Source organism: Osmerus eperlanus, chromosome 7 (genome assembly GCF_963692335.1).
Source record: "Osmerus eperlanus chromosome 7, fOsmEpe2.1, whole genome shotgun sequence".
Lineage (NCBI taxonomy): Eukaryota > Metazoa > Chordata > Actinopteri > Osmeriformes > Osmeridae > Osmerus > Osmerus eperlanus.
The window spans coordinates 20,959,742-20,980,483 of record NC_085024.1 but is presented as its reverse complement, the minus strand read 5'-3'; the positions used below and the strand labels follow the sequence as shown (position 1 = coordinate 20,980,483).

The following is a 20,742-nucleotide window of genomic DNA, read 5'->3' as shown; positions in this document are numbered from 1 at the left end:
GAACTTGAATAAAGACACGTGACCGTCGAAGTCTAATTACCGTCAGGTGACTCTAGACATTGCCTACCCTCTCAATCGAATACCTTTCTGAATTCTTCACATACCGGAAGTGTACCTGTAAGCGAACACATTTAAACGGTTGCATTTCAAAATGTACTAGTCAGACAACCAGATGTACCTAGGTATCAAATTGCTTAGCAACCGTTAAGGTCCCCGTAACTAACATGTTAAGACTTCAGATCAGACCCCCACCCCTCGGCTTGAGGCAACGGCCCCGATGGATGTTGGTGGTATTGCATTTCCGATTAGGTGCCGACTTTTCCGGTCGATTTTATTGATGAATAATCAGGTCATAAATACAGAAGCATAGTACAGATACAGTTTACAAATACAATAGGCCTAATGAAAATATAATACAAAAAAAAGTAATAACAATAAGATTAATGTACAGTGGATAATAACAATCAAGACGGTCAAAAATAGAAAGAGATAGGATATAAATTAGAGCGGAGACATTTGAAAACAGTTCCTTATTATTATAATATTGAATAGAATATAAGGCTTTCTTATTTTGTAGCAGATTAAGAGATTCTATCAAGAGATTAAAGTCTATTAAAAATATTGTAAAGCACGGTTGAGAATGTGGCTTTTTGCTTGTGTTATTCAGCACAAGCAAGTTTGAGTTCATGACATCATACTCCCTCCCGCACCCTCCGCTCATCCTTTTCTGGACTGCTAACCATTCCCACGTCACGCCTCAGTACCATGGGTGCCCGAGCCTTCAGCTGCTCAGCACCCAGGCTCTGGAACTCCCTCCCCCCACACATAAGACAATCAGACTCCATCACATCATTCAAATCTCAACTCAAAACTCACCTGTTCAAACTGGCATACTCTCTATAACTGGACCCTGTGCACTTCACTTGTTTCTATGTTGATGTTCTGTTTTAATGTTGTTTCTATCTTTCATGCTTTTATCTTTTATCCTGTATTCTTTTATTGTAAGGTGACCTTGGGTGACTTGAAAGGAGCCTCCAAATAAAATGTATTATTATTATTATTATTATTATTATTATACATTGTCCGTCTGACATATTCACACCCACATTCACTTGTGATACTGGATGAGTTACTTCATTATCACTTGTTATAGGCTATGTCTGCTGTGTGTGGTGTGTGTAGTGTGTGGTGTGTATGTATGTGTGTCTGTGTGTGTGTGTGTAAGGTGGGGATGTGTGGTGGGTGTGAATGTGTGTCTGTGTGTGTGTGTGTGTGGTGTGTATGGTGTGTGTGTGTAAGGCTGGGGGCCAGTCCCACACATGCTTTTTCTCCCACTGTGTTAACCAAGAAAATCATCATCTGTTTTGGAAAACAGATTCCCCTGTGTGTCAGTGTGTGTGTGTGGGGTTATGACTTGGAGTCTCTGTGCTGTTTGTTTAATGTTTGCAGCAAAAACGTTCTTGATCAATTTTACTTGACGTCTCCCTATAGCTTATAGAGAAACTCCAACTGATCCAGGCTGCATGAGCATGTTACTCACCTGTGAGACTTACGACACTTTGGTCCAAAACGGCACTTTCCCTTCAAGAAGAACTGGCACACACCCGCTCCCTCCTCCTCCTGGGGTCTCCACTCTGCACATCAACAACATGAGAAGAAGAAGAACGAGAGGAACAGGAGGGAAAGATTATGAGAAGACTGACAGGAGGAACAGAAGGTGATCAGACAACATTGATTCCAGCTGATTCAGGTTCTCTCTTGGCCATGATGTCCATTTAATATTTAACTGCTCTCAAGGTCCTGGGTTTGACCTATTTCTTCTCATTTCCAGGTGTTTGGGTTCTCACGTTTGTGCCCAACCTGGATGAATATAAAAACAAGGACTAAACACGGAGGGTGACAACACTCTACTACCCTTCAGGATGAAGATAGATACTGTGGTTCTGCTGCTCTGTCTGTCTGTGACACAGGCCCAGGGAGACCTCACAGGGGGCCCAGAGAACGACACCAAGAACAGTCTTGGTGAACCACAAACAGGAGGCTGCGTGAGCGATGGTGCCATCCTGACTGAACTGAGGGCTCTGAGAGACATGGTGGTGGAACAGAAGGTGGAGCTGAGCGTCACCCAGATTCAGTTAAGAGTTCTACAAGGACCAGCTGTCGGTCTACAAGGACCAGCTGTCGGTCACCCAGAGACACGTTGAAGAGATGAGAAGAGACAACGCAGGTAATATTTGACCTGATTGTGTTACTGTATCATGCATTACTAAACATATCAAAATCACTACTGGTCATGATGAATCAAGAAGAAGGTTTTAAGAAGAACATGTAATCCTGTCTTTGTACATGGATTTATATGCATTGTACTTTTACTTCATATATATATAAACATACATTGTACTTTCTGTTGTATGCGTAGCCCTGGGGACCAGACTAAGTCTCAGTGAACACCACGTGGAAGAACTGAAGGCAGAGAATGAGGGTAAATACAGACAGTTCTTCCCACACCAATATAATGCTGCATTACTTGGCTATCATATTCAACATTTCTATATTATTATTTTTTTAAACGATAATGGGATGAATATTACAGCATTTAAATGTTGTAGAATCCTACATTATTTAATGAGGATACTGTTCTTTAAGGCTGTAGTAATTCATGCTTCATTCTGTATGCGTAGCCCTGGAAGCCAGACTAAGTATCGGTGAACGCCACGTGGAAGAACTGAAGGCATTTGACGCAGGTAATATTTGATATTTGAGTCATCTGTCCGACAGCCCGCACATTACAGGTTACAGTCATTCAATGGTCCCCTAATTGGCAACTCAATACTCAAACTCTGGAACCGCTCTCCACCATCTTCTCCCCCTCTTCTTCCGTTCCTCATCTGTTCCCATCTGTTTAAACCATAATATATAAAAAATATGAAACTGAACAGCATTAGTTGCCAACATCTGAACAGAAAAATAATAAACAAATGCAATATTAAATGAAATACTAGCAAGGGGCTACAAAAAATTACTTATGAAAAACTGTTAATTTCAACGGTTTTTGGACATGTTCGCTAGCAAGATGTTCAAGCCATGTCAAATCAAATTCTCAGTTGCCTGCTCTTTTGAGTGCTGCAGCAGCCCCAAATAACTGATCAATGAAGTCAGGCTGTTAATGTCACGGCCACAGCCGTGCCCCCCTGTTGTTTTTGGTTTTGCCCTGCCCTAGTGTTTCCCTCATTGTCTTCACCTGTGTCTCGTTGAGTTCTCATTAGTTTCATTGTGTCCACCTGTGTCTTGTTTGTTTCTGTGTATTTAGGCTCCAAAGGAGTTTTGTGTCCATTCTTTGTCTTAGCATTACCCTTTGTCGCTGCGTGTTACCCTGTCTGTGTCCCGGTTTTTTTTGAGTAATAAACCCTTATTTCTGCCATGCCTGCCGACTCCCCTGCGTTTGGGTCCAACCCCACCTCACGTCGTGACAGTTAAACTTAAAAATAACTTGCTGAGAAGTTATTAATGTAGCCGGTAGTTAAACTGACATTTACATTCACAACGTGATTATGAACAAAAGGATTCCCTTTCCATATTTGCCACAGTAAAGTACAATCCCATTTATAAAATAGGGTTATGCCCATGTTACCCAGTGCTTAACTGCAGTTCAGTCAAGACACTGGCGTGATTGATTTCACCATGTATTCATACACATGACAAATGGTTTTATATTGGCGGAATGGATATACATGGAGATGAGTTAAATCCCCCAATTAGTTAAATCCCCCACGGGGAGTACAGACAGACAACATGGGGGAGAAGGGGATGGCGGTGGGTGGCAGCAGCGCAGACAGTAGGTATCGACAATGCGTGTGCGTGCATGGTGCGACTTTATAGCGCCGCTTATCGAGTTAAGCCTATGGCCTGAGAGCACGGCTATGGGTGATATGACGCGCGCTGCCCTAGTGCCATGCCTGAACCTGCTTCGCTCATTTGCTTTTGTAAGGATAATAAACAGATTGACAATCTGTTTGAAACAGTCGAGTTGAGTGTTGGTGTTTCCCTCATGCATCACAATAGAATTACAATGAAACGGAGTGGAATCTTTGAATGCAGTTTTCTCCCTTATCACTTTTTGACACAGGTCAACTTTAAAATGATGTAACTTCAGTTGTGATAAATATAAAGATGGAGCGGTCCGTTCCTCGCTCTCTCTTGCCTCACTGCACCACTGAGCACTTTCCATAGAAATAAACGGGGACGCCATCTTGAAAGAGCAGGCTGGCTGTGTCTACTGTATGTAAGTCTATGCTGCAGATCCAAGGCCCAGGCTGTACTGACCTCTTCAACTTTTAAGAATGCACAAATGAATTTTCGCCCATGCCTAGAACTTGCCATGTCAACTCTATTCTGCTTCCAGGAAGAACACGGTGGGTGATCCTGCACTTTCACTGCTGCACTAAGACATGTGAACATCTACTGTAATGCAGGGTGCCTAAACACAGGATAAAGAGCCTCACAGACAGTCTATCAGTACTCATTCTCATCCTACCAGTGGATGTGCACCACTGGTAGAATGATGTACTAATACGTGTTCCCTGTTCTCTAAAGTATTTACTAAAGCAAAGTACTTCACCAGACATACCTCCCTCTGACTCCAGATGTGGTGAGGAGATTATTTTGGGACTCTTAAGACAATGTTTAGTAAAGGTTTAATATAACACTTGTGGTTTGATATATATTGTAGATCGGCATACACAAAAGGAATACGTTCGGGCCAGCTGCAAATATTTTAATACAATACAAACACACACGCATATATTGTTTCAGAAATTATGATAGATATTGTATTAAATTTCACAGTAACATTTGCCATCCTCTTGTAAAAAAAAAAGAAGTAATTGTTTAGATGGCAATTTATTAAATTTTTGGCACATACAGTCCAATACAAGATACTGTTAAGTATAACTGCCAGTATTTTGTCAGTTAACCTTCTGGGCTGATCACACACACTCCCTCCAGCAGATGGAGACACACATTGTATTTTTCTGTCAGATGCACAGAACAACACAGGGTCAGACTGGGCACTGAAATTCTTAGGACAAGACATCTATGATAAGCAACAATATAGTAAACCTCCTAATATTCAATAATATACCATATTCCAGGGGTTTTCAAAATGGGTTCCGTGGCACCCTGGGGTGCTGTGACGCATGCTCAGGGGTGCCGCGGAATGGCCTGTTGTGGAAATTTTGGAATACAGTTATAATGTGTGTGTTTCATATATGAGGAATGTGTTTTAACGGAAGTCTAAAGTTGATTAAGAGTCAACTCCATTTGGTAGAGATGCCATTTGCAGTTTTATAACTAGGAGACGTGAAGTCTAAGAGACGGGAAGTCTGGGTGACCTGAAAGAGTTCTTGTCACCTGGGGGGAAGAGACAGCTGGTCTGGAGACAATGTGGATTCAACTGTATTGTTATTGTGATCTGCTGCTCTGACCCTTCCTGTTGCAATGGGTGGGGTTAATCAAATACTTGTTTGAAGTGCCCACACAAAGGACAGTTGACCATTTGACTGGTGAACTCCTGTGGTTTTACTATCTACTGGTTTGGGAGAGAGGCCACATTAAAGAACCGTGGGAACTTGATATGAAGTCAAACTGTCACCAGAGATGTATTGTTTCAAACTGTCACTGAGCAGTGCGGACCAATCACAGAGTTCAGAGGAACCATTTGATCTAAAGTTTATATAATGTAGGGTTTTGGGGTTGTTCTGTATCACTCTGGCGAACGACCTGTGGCTAGCACCTCCTTCGTTATGACTGATCACAAAGTACTTTGTTAAATCTTGATTTGTACAAGCAAAATCAATTTATTGTAACCGCCATCTCTTGACTATTCAAATCTACACAGTGCCGCTAGAATTTTTCCATATCAGGCCCAAGGCTTGATCATTTTATGACATAAAAAAAACAAAAAACAAACAAATTTCAAAAGTCATTTTATTGTAATTGTTGTAGAAAATCAAGACGTCCGTAGAAGGTAGTAGAAAAAGGAGTCAAAGACAAAATATCTTTCAACAGCTCAAGGCAGCTTGATGGTTTATTTCGGCAAGACAATAGCGCATTCACAAGACATACCAAAAAGACCAAGACCAATGCCCCAAAACTCATGTTTTATAGGCTAAATGAGAATAATCCCCCGCCCTGCATAATATGACATAACCTTCTAGAACATTCTAGAAGGTTCTTTCCTAACCACCCCACAACTACGTGCGCATCTTCTGGCTCTTAACATGTTGATCAACTTCTCTCTTACTGGAAAAGCCCTCTACTTCACTTCCCATGTTCCCGCTTCATCTCAACCCCAGTTCACCCCAACATGCTTAACCCGTTCCTACATCTTCCATCTCTCTCAGTTCTGGCCGAATCTACCACTTTCGGATGCATGACTGTAGTCCCTTAAGACTAAGTTCAAAGATGATTTGCTCCCACCTGCTGCATCCTGTCTCACTCCTCCCTTCCTTTCTGACAGGCCCTCTTAAGTTGAACAACCCCACCATACACTGTTGTGCAATAACAGCCTATTTTCCTAAGGATACCATTTCCTTTCCCATCATAAGTTTTCCAACTCTCTTCTCCCCTCATATTTTCCTTTGTTTCTGGTTAAATCCAGTTTAGAGTGGAGTTTATCAACTGCGCAGGGTTTCTTAACTACGCAGTTAGAAGTCAGCCATTCTAGGCCCCAGAACCTGACCTGGGGTAACCTTCCCTAGTTTGCCTTGCTATCCCATAATAAATTCCCCACAACATAATTATATCAATAATTTTTGGGGGGTGGTGGTTCCCCTCTTTAAAAAGGGGGACCGGAGGGTGTGCTCCAACTTTAGGGGGATCACACTCCTCAGCCTCCCTGGGAAAGTCTATTCAGGGGTGCTGGAGAGGAGGGTCCGTCGGATTGTCGAACCTTGGATTCAGGAGGAGCAATGTGGTTTTCGTCCTGGCCGTGGAACTGTGGACCAGCTCTATACCCTCGGCAGGGTTCTGGAGGGTGCATGGGAGTTCGCCCAACCAGTCTACACATGTTTTGTGGATTTGGAAAAGGCGTTCGACCGTGTCCCTCTGGGGCTCATGTGGGGGGTGCTCCGGGAGTACGGGGTACCGGACTCCCTGATCGGGGCTGTTCGGTCCCTGTACGACCGGTGCCAGAGTTTGGTCCGCATTGCCGGTAGTAAGTCGAACTTGTTCCCGGTGAGGGTTGGACTCCGCCAGGGCTGCCCTTTGTCACCGATTCTGTTCATAACTTATATGGACAGAATTTCTAGGCGCAGCCAGGGCGTTGAGGGGGTCCGGTTTGGGGACCTCAGGATCGGGTCGCTGCTTTTTGCGGATGATGTGGTCCTGTTGGCTTCATCGGGCCGTGACCTCCAGCTCTCACTGGAGCGGTTCGCAACCGAATGCGAAGCGGCTGGGATGGGAATCAGCACCTCCAAATCTGAGGCCATGGTTATCGACCGGAAAAAGGTGGAGTGCAATCTCCGGGTCGGGGAGGAGATCTTGTCCCAAGCGGAGGAGTTCAAGTATCTCGGGGTCTTGTTCACGAGTGAGGGAAGGATGGAGCGCGAGATCGACAGGCGGATCGGTGCGGCGTCCGCAGTGATGCGGGCTCTGCATCGGTCCGTTGTGGTGAAGAAGGAGCTGAGTCGAAAGGCGAAGCTCTCTATTTACCAGTCGATCTACGTTCCTACCCTCACCTATGGTCACGAACTGTGGGTAGTGACCGAAAGAACGAGATCGCGAATACAAGCGGCCGAAATGAGTTTTCTCCGCAGGGTGTCCGGGCTCTCCCTTACAGATAGGGTGAGAAGCTTGGTCATCCGGGAGGGGCTCAGAGTAGAACCGCTGCTCCTCCGCGTCGAGAGGGGCCAGTTGAGGTGGCTCGGGCATCTGATAAGGATGCCCCCTGGACGCCTCCCTGGTGAGGTGTTCTGGGCACGTCCCACTGGGAAGAGGCCCCGGGGAAGACCCAGGACACGCTGGAGGGACTATGTCTCTCGGCTGGCCTGGGAACGCCTCGGGGTCCCCCAGGAAGAGCTGGTGGAAGTGGCCGGGGAGAGGAAAGTCTGGGCCTCCCTGCTTAGGTTGCTGCCCCCGCGACCCGACCCCCGGACAAGCGGAAGATGATGGATGGATGGATAATTTTTTGGGGCTACAATCGGCTACAGTTCACAGTTGATTCAGGGTGTAACGTCAACAACAGTTCTTTCGTTGACTTTGTTGGTTATTCCGTATTGACAGCAGATGGAGGACTGCAGGTAGGCGCAATGGATACGTTTCTAAAGAGAGTGCATCCACTTGTAAAATTTACTCATTTTGTAGATATATGCTTAGCATATATGCTCTCCAGCTGTGTTTAATCTCTTACCGGTCTGTTAAACTAACAGCCATCCCAGAAGGTAAACACACACCGTAGGAACTGGATCCTGGTTATCAGTTACAGTTTGTTGTTTGTGTCAAACAAGTTGTGAATTAGTTGTAACATTAAAACAGGAGATCATGACTTACTCTGTGCTCACAGTGATGCTTGAGCTCCAGTGGTTTGCTCTGTGGATGAACGATGATCATGCATTACTAAATATATCCAAATCACTACTGGTCATGATGAATCAAGAAGAAGGTTTTAAGAAGAACATGTAATCCTGTCTTTGTACATGGATGTATATGCATTGTACCATTTCTTATATATACATTATTAGAAACTGCAAGTGGCAGCTCGGATCTAAGACGGATTCGAGAGACCGCAGATAGAGTGCGGCTAGTTTGGTTTGTTATATGTTTTAGATCTATTCACTTGTATTATTGTTTTTGTTGATTTTATGTAAAGCACTTTGAGCTGCAATTCTTGTATGAAAAGTGCTATATAAATAACGTCTTACTTACTTACTTACTTACTTACTTACTTACTTACTCTCCCAGCTGAACGTGCCCGACTCCACCTGCAGGTGGATCACCCCTCTGCTCTTCTCCCTGTACACCAACAGTTGCACCTCCAGTCATCCGTCTGTTAAACTTCTGAAGAATAGAATATTACAGCATTTCAATGTTGTATAATCATACATTATTTAAATCAGGATACTGTTCTTTAAGGCTGTAGTAATTCATGCTTCATTCGGTATGCGTAGCCCTGAAAGCCAGACTAAGTCTCATTGAACGCCACGTGGAAGAACTGAAGGCAGAGAATGAGGGTAAATACAGACTGGTTTTACATTTACATTTAGTCATTTAGCAGACGCTCTTATCCAGAGCGAAGTACAGGGACATTCCCCCGAGGCAAATAGGGTGAAGTGCCTTGCCCAAGGACACAACGTCATTGGCACGTCCGGGAATCGAACCAGCAACCTTCTGATTACTAGTCCGATTCCCTAACCGCTCAGCCACCTGACTCCCCCACACCAATATAATGCTGCATTACTTGGCTATCATGTTCAGCATTTCTACATGTTATTAACAGGCAGACCAAAGGTGGCATTCTACACGGGTCTAACTGATTCAGGACATGTTGGGCCCTTCAACACTGACACATCACTGGTCTATAGCAAAGTCTTCACCAACATAGGCAACGCCTACAGCCCAGTAACAGGTACAGTTCTGGATATGCTCACCTAGAGCACACAACTTGACATCAGAGTAACTCCAACACTAAAGAGGCTCTGGTCTGGCCATAGACATATATATGTCCATGGGTCTGGCCAGAGCCTGTTTAAGTAGAGAACCATAGATATATATAAAGGGTAGATGTCTCGTCCGCGTTGCCGGACAACGGAGTCGAACGTCCACACATGGCGGCCATCTTGCTACAGTCAACGCGCTCACCCATAACATTGTGTTGATGCTACATGTACCTTTTAAATGACCATAACTTGCTCAATTTTCAACCGATTTTGAAACGTTTTGGTTTTTGTTATCAACGTCAAAGATGTCGTTATGCCACTGCATACTTATGAATAATTATGTTTTGTTTTTTAAGAATAGAAGTATTCCGTTGCCGAACCGATATTTGCTGTTCTCAATCAGCTCGCTAATGTTAACAGGCTAAAGGGACAATTGATTAGGCTAACTTAGCTTCAACCCTTACGACGAACGGGGCCCTGGTCTCTCAGGCTTCCACAATGTCGCAAAACAAAACCCTCAAAAAGAGCAACCAAACACACAAAAAGAGACATTTTTCAAAACAAACAGTGGCACAGATATACAGCTGGGATTGGATGATGGGAACAGAAACCAGCTGAACATGATACCAGGAAGGAAGGAGTTAGTGATGAGTGGGAATGAGGATGATTGGTGCCAACTGCACAGAAAAGTCACACAGAGCCAAAACAAACACACACAGAACACATGACAGGACTGGGGGACGTAACAACATTTCATATTGAACTCCTTACAAGGTCCTAGGTTTGACCTTATTTTAATTTCCTGGTGTTTGGGTTCTCACGTGTGTGACCAACCTGGATGCATATAAAACAGGGACTGAACACGGAGGGTCACAACACTCTACTACCCTTCAGGATGAAGATAGATACTGTGGTTCTGCTGCTCTGTCTGTCTGTGACACGGGCCCAGGGAGACCACACAGGGGGCCCAAAGAACGACGCCAAGCACAGTCTTGGTAAACCACAACCAGGAGGCTGCGTGAGCGATGGTGCCATCCTGACTGAACTGAGGGCTCTGAGAGACATGGTGGTGGAACAGAAGGTCCAGCTGTCGGGTCAGGTGGAAGAGATGAGGAGAGACAACGCAGGTAATATTTGACCCTGATTGCGTTACTGTATAATGCATTACTAAATATTACAAAATGGCTGCTTGTCATGATAAATCAAGAAGAAGGTTTTAAGAAGAACATGTAATCCTGTCTTTGTACATGGATTTATATGCATTGTACTTTTTCTTTATTTATATATATATATATATATTTATGAAGACATACATTGTACTTTCTGTTGTATGCGTAGCCCTGGAAGCCAGACTAAGTCTCAGTGAACACCACGTGGAAGAACTGAAGGCAGAGAATGAGGGTAAATACAGACTGTTCTTCCCACACCAATATAATGCTGCATTACTTGGCTGTCATATTAAACATTTCTACTTGTTATTAACAGGCAGACCAAAGGTGGCATTCTACACGGCTCTAACTAATTCAGGACATGTTGGGCCCTTCAACACTGAGACATCACTGGTCTATAGCAAAGTCTTCACCAACATAGGCAACGCCTACAGCCCAGTAACAGGTACAGTTCTGGATATGCTCACCTAGAGCACACACCTTGACATCAGAGTAGCTCCAACACTGGGGGTCTCTATTCATCAGTCAACATTTCAATCACAGTGAAACAAAATGTTGTTTTTTCCTTTTGCTACTGCCCCTCTTCAGGTGTGTTCACAGCACCAGTGAGAGGAGTGTACTACATCAGGTTTACTGCTTTGGGGTACAGTAGTCCTAGAACGGTGGCAGGAGTTACAATGTTCAAGAACAACCTCCAGATCATGCACAACGGTGTCTACAATACCGATGGTGAACATAAATTTGTGGTAAATGCTGTCACTGTGGAGCTGGAGCAGGGAGATAAGATTATGATGCGTCTTCCATCAGGCTACGACCTGTATGATGATATTAGTAATTATACCACCTTCAGTGGTTTCCTTCTCTTCCCCATGTAAAACACTCTGCCCAGGCTTGTGACCCAGAGTTTAATAAAGCTGACATTCCTCCCTTGACCCCTGTATTAATTTAAGAGTGAAGATGAGACTGGTGGAGAGATGATATGGGGATAAATGTGTGGGCTGTCAGCATTGTTGACATGTTTATCTGGAGCTAAAATGAAAATGTATGAAGGTTATCTTATAACCACAATATTGTTATTACATTTACATTTAGTCATTTAGCAGATGCTCTTATCCAGAGCGACTTACAGTAAGTACAGGGACATTCCTGAGGCAAGTAGGGTGAAGTGCCGGTAACACTTTATAATAAGTCAACGCTTTTTGGCATTTACAAAGTGTTAACTAATAGTTAGTTAATCCTTTATAAAGCATTTTGAAACATTAACAATACATTATTAAATAGTTAATAAGCTTATTATTAAACTATGTTGATCATTAATAAACACTGTTAAAAATTATGTATTTTATTCATAATTCAATTCATAAGGTGTTTGATAACTGCATTATCATACTTTATAGACAGCTTGTTAATATAGTTGCAAACCAGTAGTTTAAAAGGTGTTAATGGTACATGAGCTGGTATAGAAAGCATAAGCAAATGGTGAACAAACCATTTACATTACCTTTATAAAGCATGAGTAAATAAATAACAACATATTTACTTATGTCTTTAATTAATGTATGCCAAGTCGAATACAGGATGTAGACTATGCTTTGCAGATATCTTAACAACTATTTTATAAAGACTTACTAATGATGCAACTTCTGATTAGTAATGCAAGTTATAAAGCATTTACTAACTGTTAGTTAAGGCTTTTGCGTGACCTAATCTAAAGTGTGAACTATCTATGCCTTATTAAGCATTTATAGAAAGACTATAGGCCTATAGATGTTGTGTTTTTGTTTTTAGAAGAAATAGCTGTTAATTTATTTACCTGGGTAATAAAATAGTATTTTATTTCCATAAGAAGAAATACAGTAGAATTGGTATAAAAGTTGGTTACCCAAAGCTGTATTTTATTTTCCAAAAATGGCTGTAATAAACTGCAAAAAGTCAGCAAACGCTTTGTCGCCTCAATTTGTTAAAACGACCTACGGTCTCGGTTAACAAACGTTTTAACAAATCTCTGCTTTCAAAGGCGTTTGCTGACCTGTCGAGGAGTAGCTAAACATTTGCAGGTTTCTTATATACTACAACAATACGTGGGCAGATCCCAAATCAAACACGGCGAATCTGGAGCAGACGCCATCTTGTCAGAGCAATCAGCTGCACTTGTACTGGTGACGTCACTACATCTCCAAGGCATATCAACAACTCTTCTGAGAACGTCTTCTGAACCAATAAGAACAGCATATTGGTTCAATTGCAACAACAGTACGAGCGTTCTGATTGGTTAATGGGTAGTCATGCCAGCCGCGTATTAAGTCTTTATATATCTATGCGCGTATTGACCTCATCTGCGGTCTGATACGTATTCTTATTGCCCTCCGCTGATGTCATCTTCAAAATGAGCGAGATAGAAGAGTTTTACTAACCAGATGACAATGAAGACATCAACAGCGACGAGGAAATTCTTAACTTTCTAAAAGAGCAGAAAAGTGTGAACACAGAGAGATAAACGACAAGCGCTAGGCAGATTGCTAGGTTTGGTTGCTCATATTTCAGATTGGTTGCTAGGTAGGTGCTAACACCTGAAACACACCGTGAGAAGACTTGAGTAGAGCTGAACAAAACGACATGTTTTAAATGAAAAGAGCTAAAAATGCCATATAATAAACAACTTACTAACCTCGACCGTTCGGTCATGCCGGGAAATATCAAACTGAGGTTTTAACGTATCGACCGCTGTCACTCTCGGCTAGTAGCGTTAGAGTTAAGTAGTTAGTAAGACACATGTGTCAGGGTGTGAGGAGGGGTAGGACCCAAATGCACGAGAGATGCGAGGCATGGTAGAACAAAGGGGGTTTAATTCTCAAAACGGGGAACAGATAGGGTACTCACAGGGAAAAGTAGTAGTAAGGACAAGACAAAGACTGGACACGAAACAGAAACCTAAATACACAGAACCAAACGACACACAGGTGGACACAATAACGCTAACGAGAACAGGTGAAGACAATGACAGGGAAACACTAGGGCAGGACAAAAAACTGAAACCGGGGGGGGGGGGGGGGTACGGCTGTGGCCGTGACACATGCCTGTCATTACTTCAATAAAATAGTAATTTTGTGTCTATGGGCATATGTGAAGCCCTCTGTGACATGCTTGTGTGTAAAAAGGGCTATACAAATCAATTTGATTTGATTAATTTTGTGTATCACATTGTGTTGTGTCTGTTTCCTTTTGAGAAACGTATGTTCAGCCTTTGTGAATGTGAGGTTCGAGAATGGACAAGAATACCTTAATAAATAACTTATAAATGTTTAATAAAGCATAGATAGTTCACACTTTAGATTAAGTCACGCAACAGCCTTAACTAACAGTTAGTAAATGCTTTATAACTTGCATTACTAATCAGAAGTTGCATCATTAGTAAGTCTTTATAAAATAGTTGTTAAGATATCTGCTAAGTATTGGTGTACATAATGTATTCGACTTGGCGTAGATTAATTAAAGACATAAGTAAATATGTTGTTAGTTATTTACTCATGCTTTGTAAAGGTAATGTAAATGGTTAGTTCACCATTTGCTAATGCTTTCTATAGCAGCTCATGTACCACTAACACCTTTTAAACTACTGGTTTGCAACTATATTAACAAGCTGTCTATAAAGTATGATAATGCAGTTATCAAACACCTTATGAATTGTATTATGAATAAAATCTATAATATTTAACAGTGTTTATTAATGATCAACATAGTGTTTAATAATAAGATTATTAACTATTTAATAATGTATTGTTAATGTAAAAACACAAAACCAAAAGAACAACGTATGTGGTAAGTTTAATCTAGAATAGTTCTACATTTCTAAAAACCAAGTGAAAGGAATACTATATCACATGATGTATCTGCTTCTTGATCAGACTTGTACCCCATTCTGCCAGTTTTCTGATTCTACTGCAAAGCCTTAGCTTGCACGCTCGCGACTGGTTGTCGAAAAGTATGACGTGTCCAGCTAGTTGAGAGCCTCGGAGCTAGGAGCATTGAGAGACATGTATTTTGTTTGTGCAAATGGAGCTCTCAAAGTACAAGAATTATAGAGCCAAACACCCACACATCCACTATGCACACACACAAGCCGACACACACACATACGCCGACACACACGCACACACACAAGCCGACACACACACACACACAAGCCGACATACACACACACAGACACACACACACCCACCTCTTCCTCAGCGAAGAGTGACCGTGCACACCGTGTCATAAAACCCATCCTCGGTCATGCCCATGCCACACAGGTGCAGCCTGTTCACTGGCAAACGTCCAAAACTCAACCCCTTCCCAGCCCTCAGGTCCCCCGCCCCTTCAAACAGCCTCTCTCGCTCCTGCCAGTTCACCTTAGCCAGGGTGAGGTGGTAGCGAGGGCTGTAGGAGTGCCTGTGCAGCCAGCCCCGCTCCATGTAGGCCTCCTGCAGGCCGCTGTTGAGCTGTTGGAGGAGCAGCTGAGGCTGGGGGCTCAGGTAGAGCACCCTCCCATTGAAGTGCTTCAGTTTCAGGGGGAAGGTCAGAGCCACGGGGGGGTTGCGGTCCAGGTGCTCCTCAATGATACATCGCCACACACCTCGATGTCGCTCAGACAAAGCAATCCTCTCGTGATAACAAATATCTACATTGTTTACTTACAAATTGTGCATTTTGAAAATAAAATTGGGATTGTTAAATGTGGTATTTCACGACCTCACCCCCACTCTTACCCGTCACTTCCTCCTCCCCTCCAAAGGGAGGCGCCAGAGGGTTCCCAGTGGAACCGAACACTCTGTCCGTCCTGGTGTTGCGGTCCCAGACACGGCGCCCTCTGTGGGTGAAGTACTGTATCCTGTGTTGGGGCAGGGCCAGCTCGGTCGTGTAGCCACAGTCACATGGGTCGGCGTCCCAGTTGAACTGGGAGAAGGGGCGCTCCAGGACTCCTAGGAAGCGATCCACGTACCCCACCACAAAGTCCACCTCCTCTAACGTCGGGTCCCACAGGATGCGGGAGATGACCTGTTCTGCTGTGTGCATGCAAGGCTTTTTACTTGGACCTTGAAACACGGATATAGAATCACAGTTGGGACATTTTAGTATTCCCAGTTACACACTAATAAAAGTCTTTTTTATTTTTATTTTTTAATTGTCTGGAGTTTGTACCTTTCCCCTCTGTGTTTTTTGGCTTTTGTGTTTTGGTATTTCTTCCACTCTTCTTGTGATTTCCCTCCTTTTCTCCCTCCATCCAGCTGTCCAGGGCAGTTTGTCCTGACTCTGGGCCGGTTAACTCAGGGTTGCTGGGAGGGGTGTGGAGGTGAGTGGGCTGAGAGCGAGAGAATGTGAGAGGTAGAAAAGATAAAGAAATAGAAAGAAGCGTGGATGCAGGAGGGTTAGAGGGTATTTTGACATTTCCTCATGTCACCCACATTCACTTGTGATACTGGATGAGTTACTTCATTATCACTTGTTATATGCTCTGTCTGATGTGTGTGGTGTGTGTGTGGTTTGTGTGTGTGTGGTGTGTATGTGTGTGGGGGGAGTGTGTGATGTGTGTGGTGTGTATGGTGTGTGTGGTGTGTATGTATATGGGTGTGTTGGGGGAGTGTGTGTGTGGTGTGTGTGGTGTGTATGGTGTGTGTGGTGTGTATGCGTCTGTCTATGTGTGTGTGTGGTGTGTATGTGTGGTGTGTCTGTATGTGTGTGTGTGGTGTGTGTATGGTGTGTGTGTGTGTATGGTGTGTGTGTGTAAGGTGGGGGGGTGTGGTGTGTATGGTGTGTGTGTGTGTGTGTGGTGGGTGTGAATGTGTGTCTGTGTGTGTGGTGTGTATGGTGTGTGTGTGTGTGTATGGTGTGTGTGTGTAAGGTGTGTGTGTGTGTGGTGTGTATGGTGTGTGTGTGTGTGTGGTGGGTGTGAATGTGTGTCTGTGTGTGTGTGTGTGTGTGTGGTGTGTATGGTGTGTGTGTGTATGGTGTGTGTGTGTGTAAGGTGGGGGTGTGTGGTGTGTATGGTGTGTGTGTGTGTGTGTGTATGGTGTGTGTGTGTAAGGTGGGGGTGGGGGTGTGTATGGTGTGTGTGTGTGTGTGTAAGGTGGGGGTGTGTGGTGTGTATGGTGTGTATGGTGTGTGTGTGTGTAAGGTGGGGGTGTGTGGTGTGTATGGTGTGTGTGTGTGTGTGTGTATGGTGTGTGTGTGTAAGGTGGGGGTGTGTGGTGTGTATGGTGTGTGTGTGTGTGTGTGTAAGGTGGGGGAGTGTGGTGTGTATGGTGTGTGTGTGTGTGTGTATGGTGTGTGTGTGTAAGGTGGGGGTGTGTGGTGTGTATGGTGTGTGTGGTGTGTCTGTGTGTGTGTAAGGTGGGGGTGTGTGGTGTGTATGGTGTGTGTGTGTGTGTGTGTGTGTAAGGCTGGGGGCCAGTCCCACACATGCTTTTTCTCCCACTGTGTTATACAAGAAAATCATCATCTGTTTTGGAAAACAGATTCCCCTGGCAACAGTGTCAGTGTGTGTGTGGGGACGTTATGACTTGGAGAGTCTCTGTGCTGTTTGTTTAATGTTTGCAGCGAAAACATTCTTGATGCATTTTACTTGACGTCTCCCTATAGCTTATAGAGAAACTCCAACTGATCCAGGCTGCATGAGCATGTTACTCACCTGTGAGACTTACGACACTTTGGTCCAAAACGGCACTTTCCCTTCAAGAAGAACTGGCACACACCCGCTCCTTCCTCCTCCTGGGGTCTCCACTCTGCACATCAACAACATGAGAAGAAGAAGAACGAGAGGAACAGGAGGGAAAGATTATGAGAAGACTCTGAGAGACATGGTGGTGGCTCAGAAGGTGGAGCTGACAAACATGGAGGCCAGGATGACAGCTAGTCAGGGTCAAGGGGAGGAACTGAAGAGAGAGGTGGTGGACCAGAGGGTCCAGCTGAGCGTCACCCAGACTCAGTTACAGTTCTACAAGGACCAGCTGTCGGTCACCCAGAGTCACGTGGAAGAGATGAGAAGAGACAACGCAGGTAATATTTGACTTGATTGCGTTACTGTATCATGCATTACTAGATATGACAAAATCACTACTGGTCATGATAAATCAAGAAAAATAAGATTTTAAGAAGAACATGTAATCCTGTCTTTGTACATGGATTTATATACATTGTACTTTTTCTTTATATATATATATTTATGAAGACATACATTGTACTTTCTGTTGCATGCATGAACACCATGTGGAAGAACTGAAGGCAGAGAATGCAGGTAAATACAGACTCTTCCCACACCAATATAATGCTGCATTACTTGGCTATCATATTCAACATTTCTATATTTATATATTTATATATATATACAAATAAATGTATGATACTTATGATCTTTGACCTCCAAGCCCAGGCAGCAGATCTTGTCACCCTGAAGGCCAGGCTGACGGCCAGTGAAGGAGAGGTCAAAGACCTACAGACAGAGAACTGAGGTAATGGTGAACATATTTTTGAGAATGGGATGAATCTTACAGCATTTAAATGTTGTACAATCAAACATGATTTAAATGAGGATACTGTTCTTTAAGGCTGTAGTAATTCATGCTTCATTCTATATGCGTAGCCCTGGAAGCCAGACTAAGTATCGGTGAACACCACGTGGAAGAACTGAAGGCATTTGACGCAGATAATATTTTACCTGATTGTGTTACTGTATCATGCATTACTAAATATTACAAAATGGCTACTGGTCATGATGAATCAAGAAGAAGGTTTTAAGAAGAACATGTAATCCTGTCTTTGTACATGGATTTATATGCATTGTTCTTTTTCCTATAGACATACATTCTACTTTCTGTTACGTTTGACCTCCAAGCTCAGGCAGCAGATCTTGTCACCCTGAAGGCCAGGCTGACGGCCAGTGAAGGAGAGGTCAAAGATCTACACACAGAGAACTCAGGTAATGGTGAACATATTTTTGAGACAATAATGGGATGAATCTTACAGCATTTAAATGTTGTACAATCAAACATTATGTAAATCGGGATACTGTTCTTTAAGGCTGTAGTGATTCATGCTTCATTCTGTATGCGTAGCCCTGGAAGCCAGAGTAAGTCTCAGTGAACACCACGTGGAAGAACTGAAGGCAGAGAATGAGGGTAAATACAGACTGTTCTTCCCACACCAATATAATGCTGCATTACTTGGCTATCATATTCAACATTTTTACATGTTATTAACAGGCAGACCAAAAGTGGCATTCTACACGGCTCTAATTAATTCAGGAACTGTTGGGCCCTTCAACACTGAAACACCACTGGTCTATAGCAAAGTCTTCACCAACATAGGCAACGCCTACAGCCCAGTAACAGGTACAGTTCTGGATATGCTCACCTAGAGCACACACCTTGACATCAGAGTAGCTCCAACACTGGGGTTCTCCATTCATCAGTCAACATTTCAATCACAGTGAAACTAAATGTTGTTTTTTCCTTTTGTTACTGCCCCTCTTCAGGTGTGTTCACAGCACCAGTGAGAGGAGTGTACTACTTCAGGTTTACTGCTGCAGACCTCCGTAGTTCTGGAAGAATAGGAATTCAAATGTACAAGAACGACCTCCAGATCATGTTCAACCTTGCCATTAACGACAGTAATTTTAGATATGCGGTAAATGCTGTCACTCTGGAGCTGGAGCAGGGAGATATGATTATGATGCGTCTTCCATCAGGCTACGGCCTGTTTGATGATAGTAACAACCATAACACCTTCAGTGGTTTCCTTCTCTTCCCCATGTAAAACACTCTGCCCAGGCTCATGATCCAGAGTCTAATAAAGGTGACATTCCTCCCTTGACCCCTGTATTAATTCAAGAGTGAAGATGAGACTGGTGGAGAGATGATATGGTGATAAATGTGTTGGGCTGTCAGCACTGTTGACATGTTTATCTGGAGCAAAGACGAAGATTTATAAATGATGTCTGATAACCACAATATTGTTATGGTTATGCAACGTGTCAGTTAACACCACAATGATGGCATTAACAATAACAATAAGCTCGTAATAATAAAGCAATACTCATCATCATCATACACACGCACATATATAAAACTTAGCTTGCTTTGCCAAATCAGAACAATGACGGAACCAGGTATTGAAGTTTACAATTAATTTAATCCAACACAATAGTCATACTAAAAACACGAAGCCAAAAGAACGACGTATGTGGTGAGTTCCATCTAGAATAGTTCTACATTTCTAAAAAACAAGTGAAAGGAATACTATACAGTACTGATAGCATTGATTTTTGTAAAGTTCACATGACGTATCTGCTTCTTGATGGGACTCTTACCCCATTCTGCCAGTTTTCTGAATCTACTGCAAAGCCTTAGCTTTCACTCTCACGACTGGTTGTCATAAAGTATGACATGTCCAGCTAGTTGAGAGCGTGCACAAGCCTCAGAGCTAGGAGCATGGAGAGACACTGTTCTGCACAAGACCGGACGAGCCGCCTGGAACTGGAAAGATGGCACGGTCCGTTCCTCGCTCTCTCTTGCCTCACTGCACCACTGAGCACTTTCCATAGAAATAAACGGGGACGCCATCTTGAAAGAGCAGGCTGGCTGTGTCTACTGTATGTAAGTCTATGCTGCAGATCCAAGGCCCAGGCTTGAAGCATAGACTAATACATTTACATTACATTTACATTTATGATTTTATCCAAAGCGACTTCCAAGAGAGAGCTTTACAAAAGAGCATAGGTCACTGATCATAACAACGAGATAGCCCCAAACATTGCGAGCAGCCAAAACATGAAACATACATGGTGGAAAACCAAATAAGTGTCAAGGGGAAGATCCATAAGAGCATGCAGTTAAACAAGTTACAATTCAACAACATGAAACTCCCCACAAGAGTGCAATATACAA

General features: G+C 43.3%; 1 protein-coding gene across 9 annotated transcripts; it reads left to right on the top strand.

Annotated features, from left to right (window-relative positions):
• The first annotated feature begins 1,862 nt into the window (after positions 1-1,862).
• On the top strand, positions 1,863-19,661 carry LOC134023611 (complement C1q-like protein 2). Of its 9 annotated transcripts, none has more exons than XM_062465871.1 (8): positions 1,875-2,108; positions 2,152-2,227; positions 2,420-2,482; positions 2,682-2,744; positions 9,165-9,227; positions 10,992-11,054; positions 11,139-11,267; positions 11,411-11,752. In XM_062465871.1, the coding sequence occupies exons 1-8, from the start codon at positions 1,923-1,925 to the stop codon at positions 11,695-11,697; spliced, it is 930 nt and encodes a 309-aa protein (XP_062321855.1). In that variant the 5' UTR covers positions 1,875-1,922; the 3' UTR covers positions 11,698-11,752. The 9 variants fall into 9 exon arrangements, with proteins under 9 accessions (XP_062321860.1, XP_062321855.1, XP_062321859.1 ...); XM_062465869.1 differs by lacking the exons at positions 2,420-2,482; positions 2,682-2,744; positions 9,165-9,227; ... (1 more) ...; positions 11,139-11,267; positions 11,411-11,752 and adding exons at positions 10,667-10,734; positions 17,677-17,857; positions 18,693-18,776; ... (1 more) ...; positions 19,060-19,188; positions 19,332-19,661 and having other exon boundaries at positions 1,878-2,108; XM_062465872.1 differs by lacking the exons at positions 11,139-11,267; positions 11,411-11,752 and adding exons at positions 19,060-19,188; positions 19,332-19,661 and having other exon boundaries at positions 1,880-2,108.
• Positions 19,662-20,742: the final 1,081 nt, after the last annotated feature.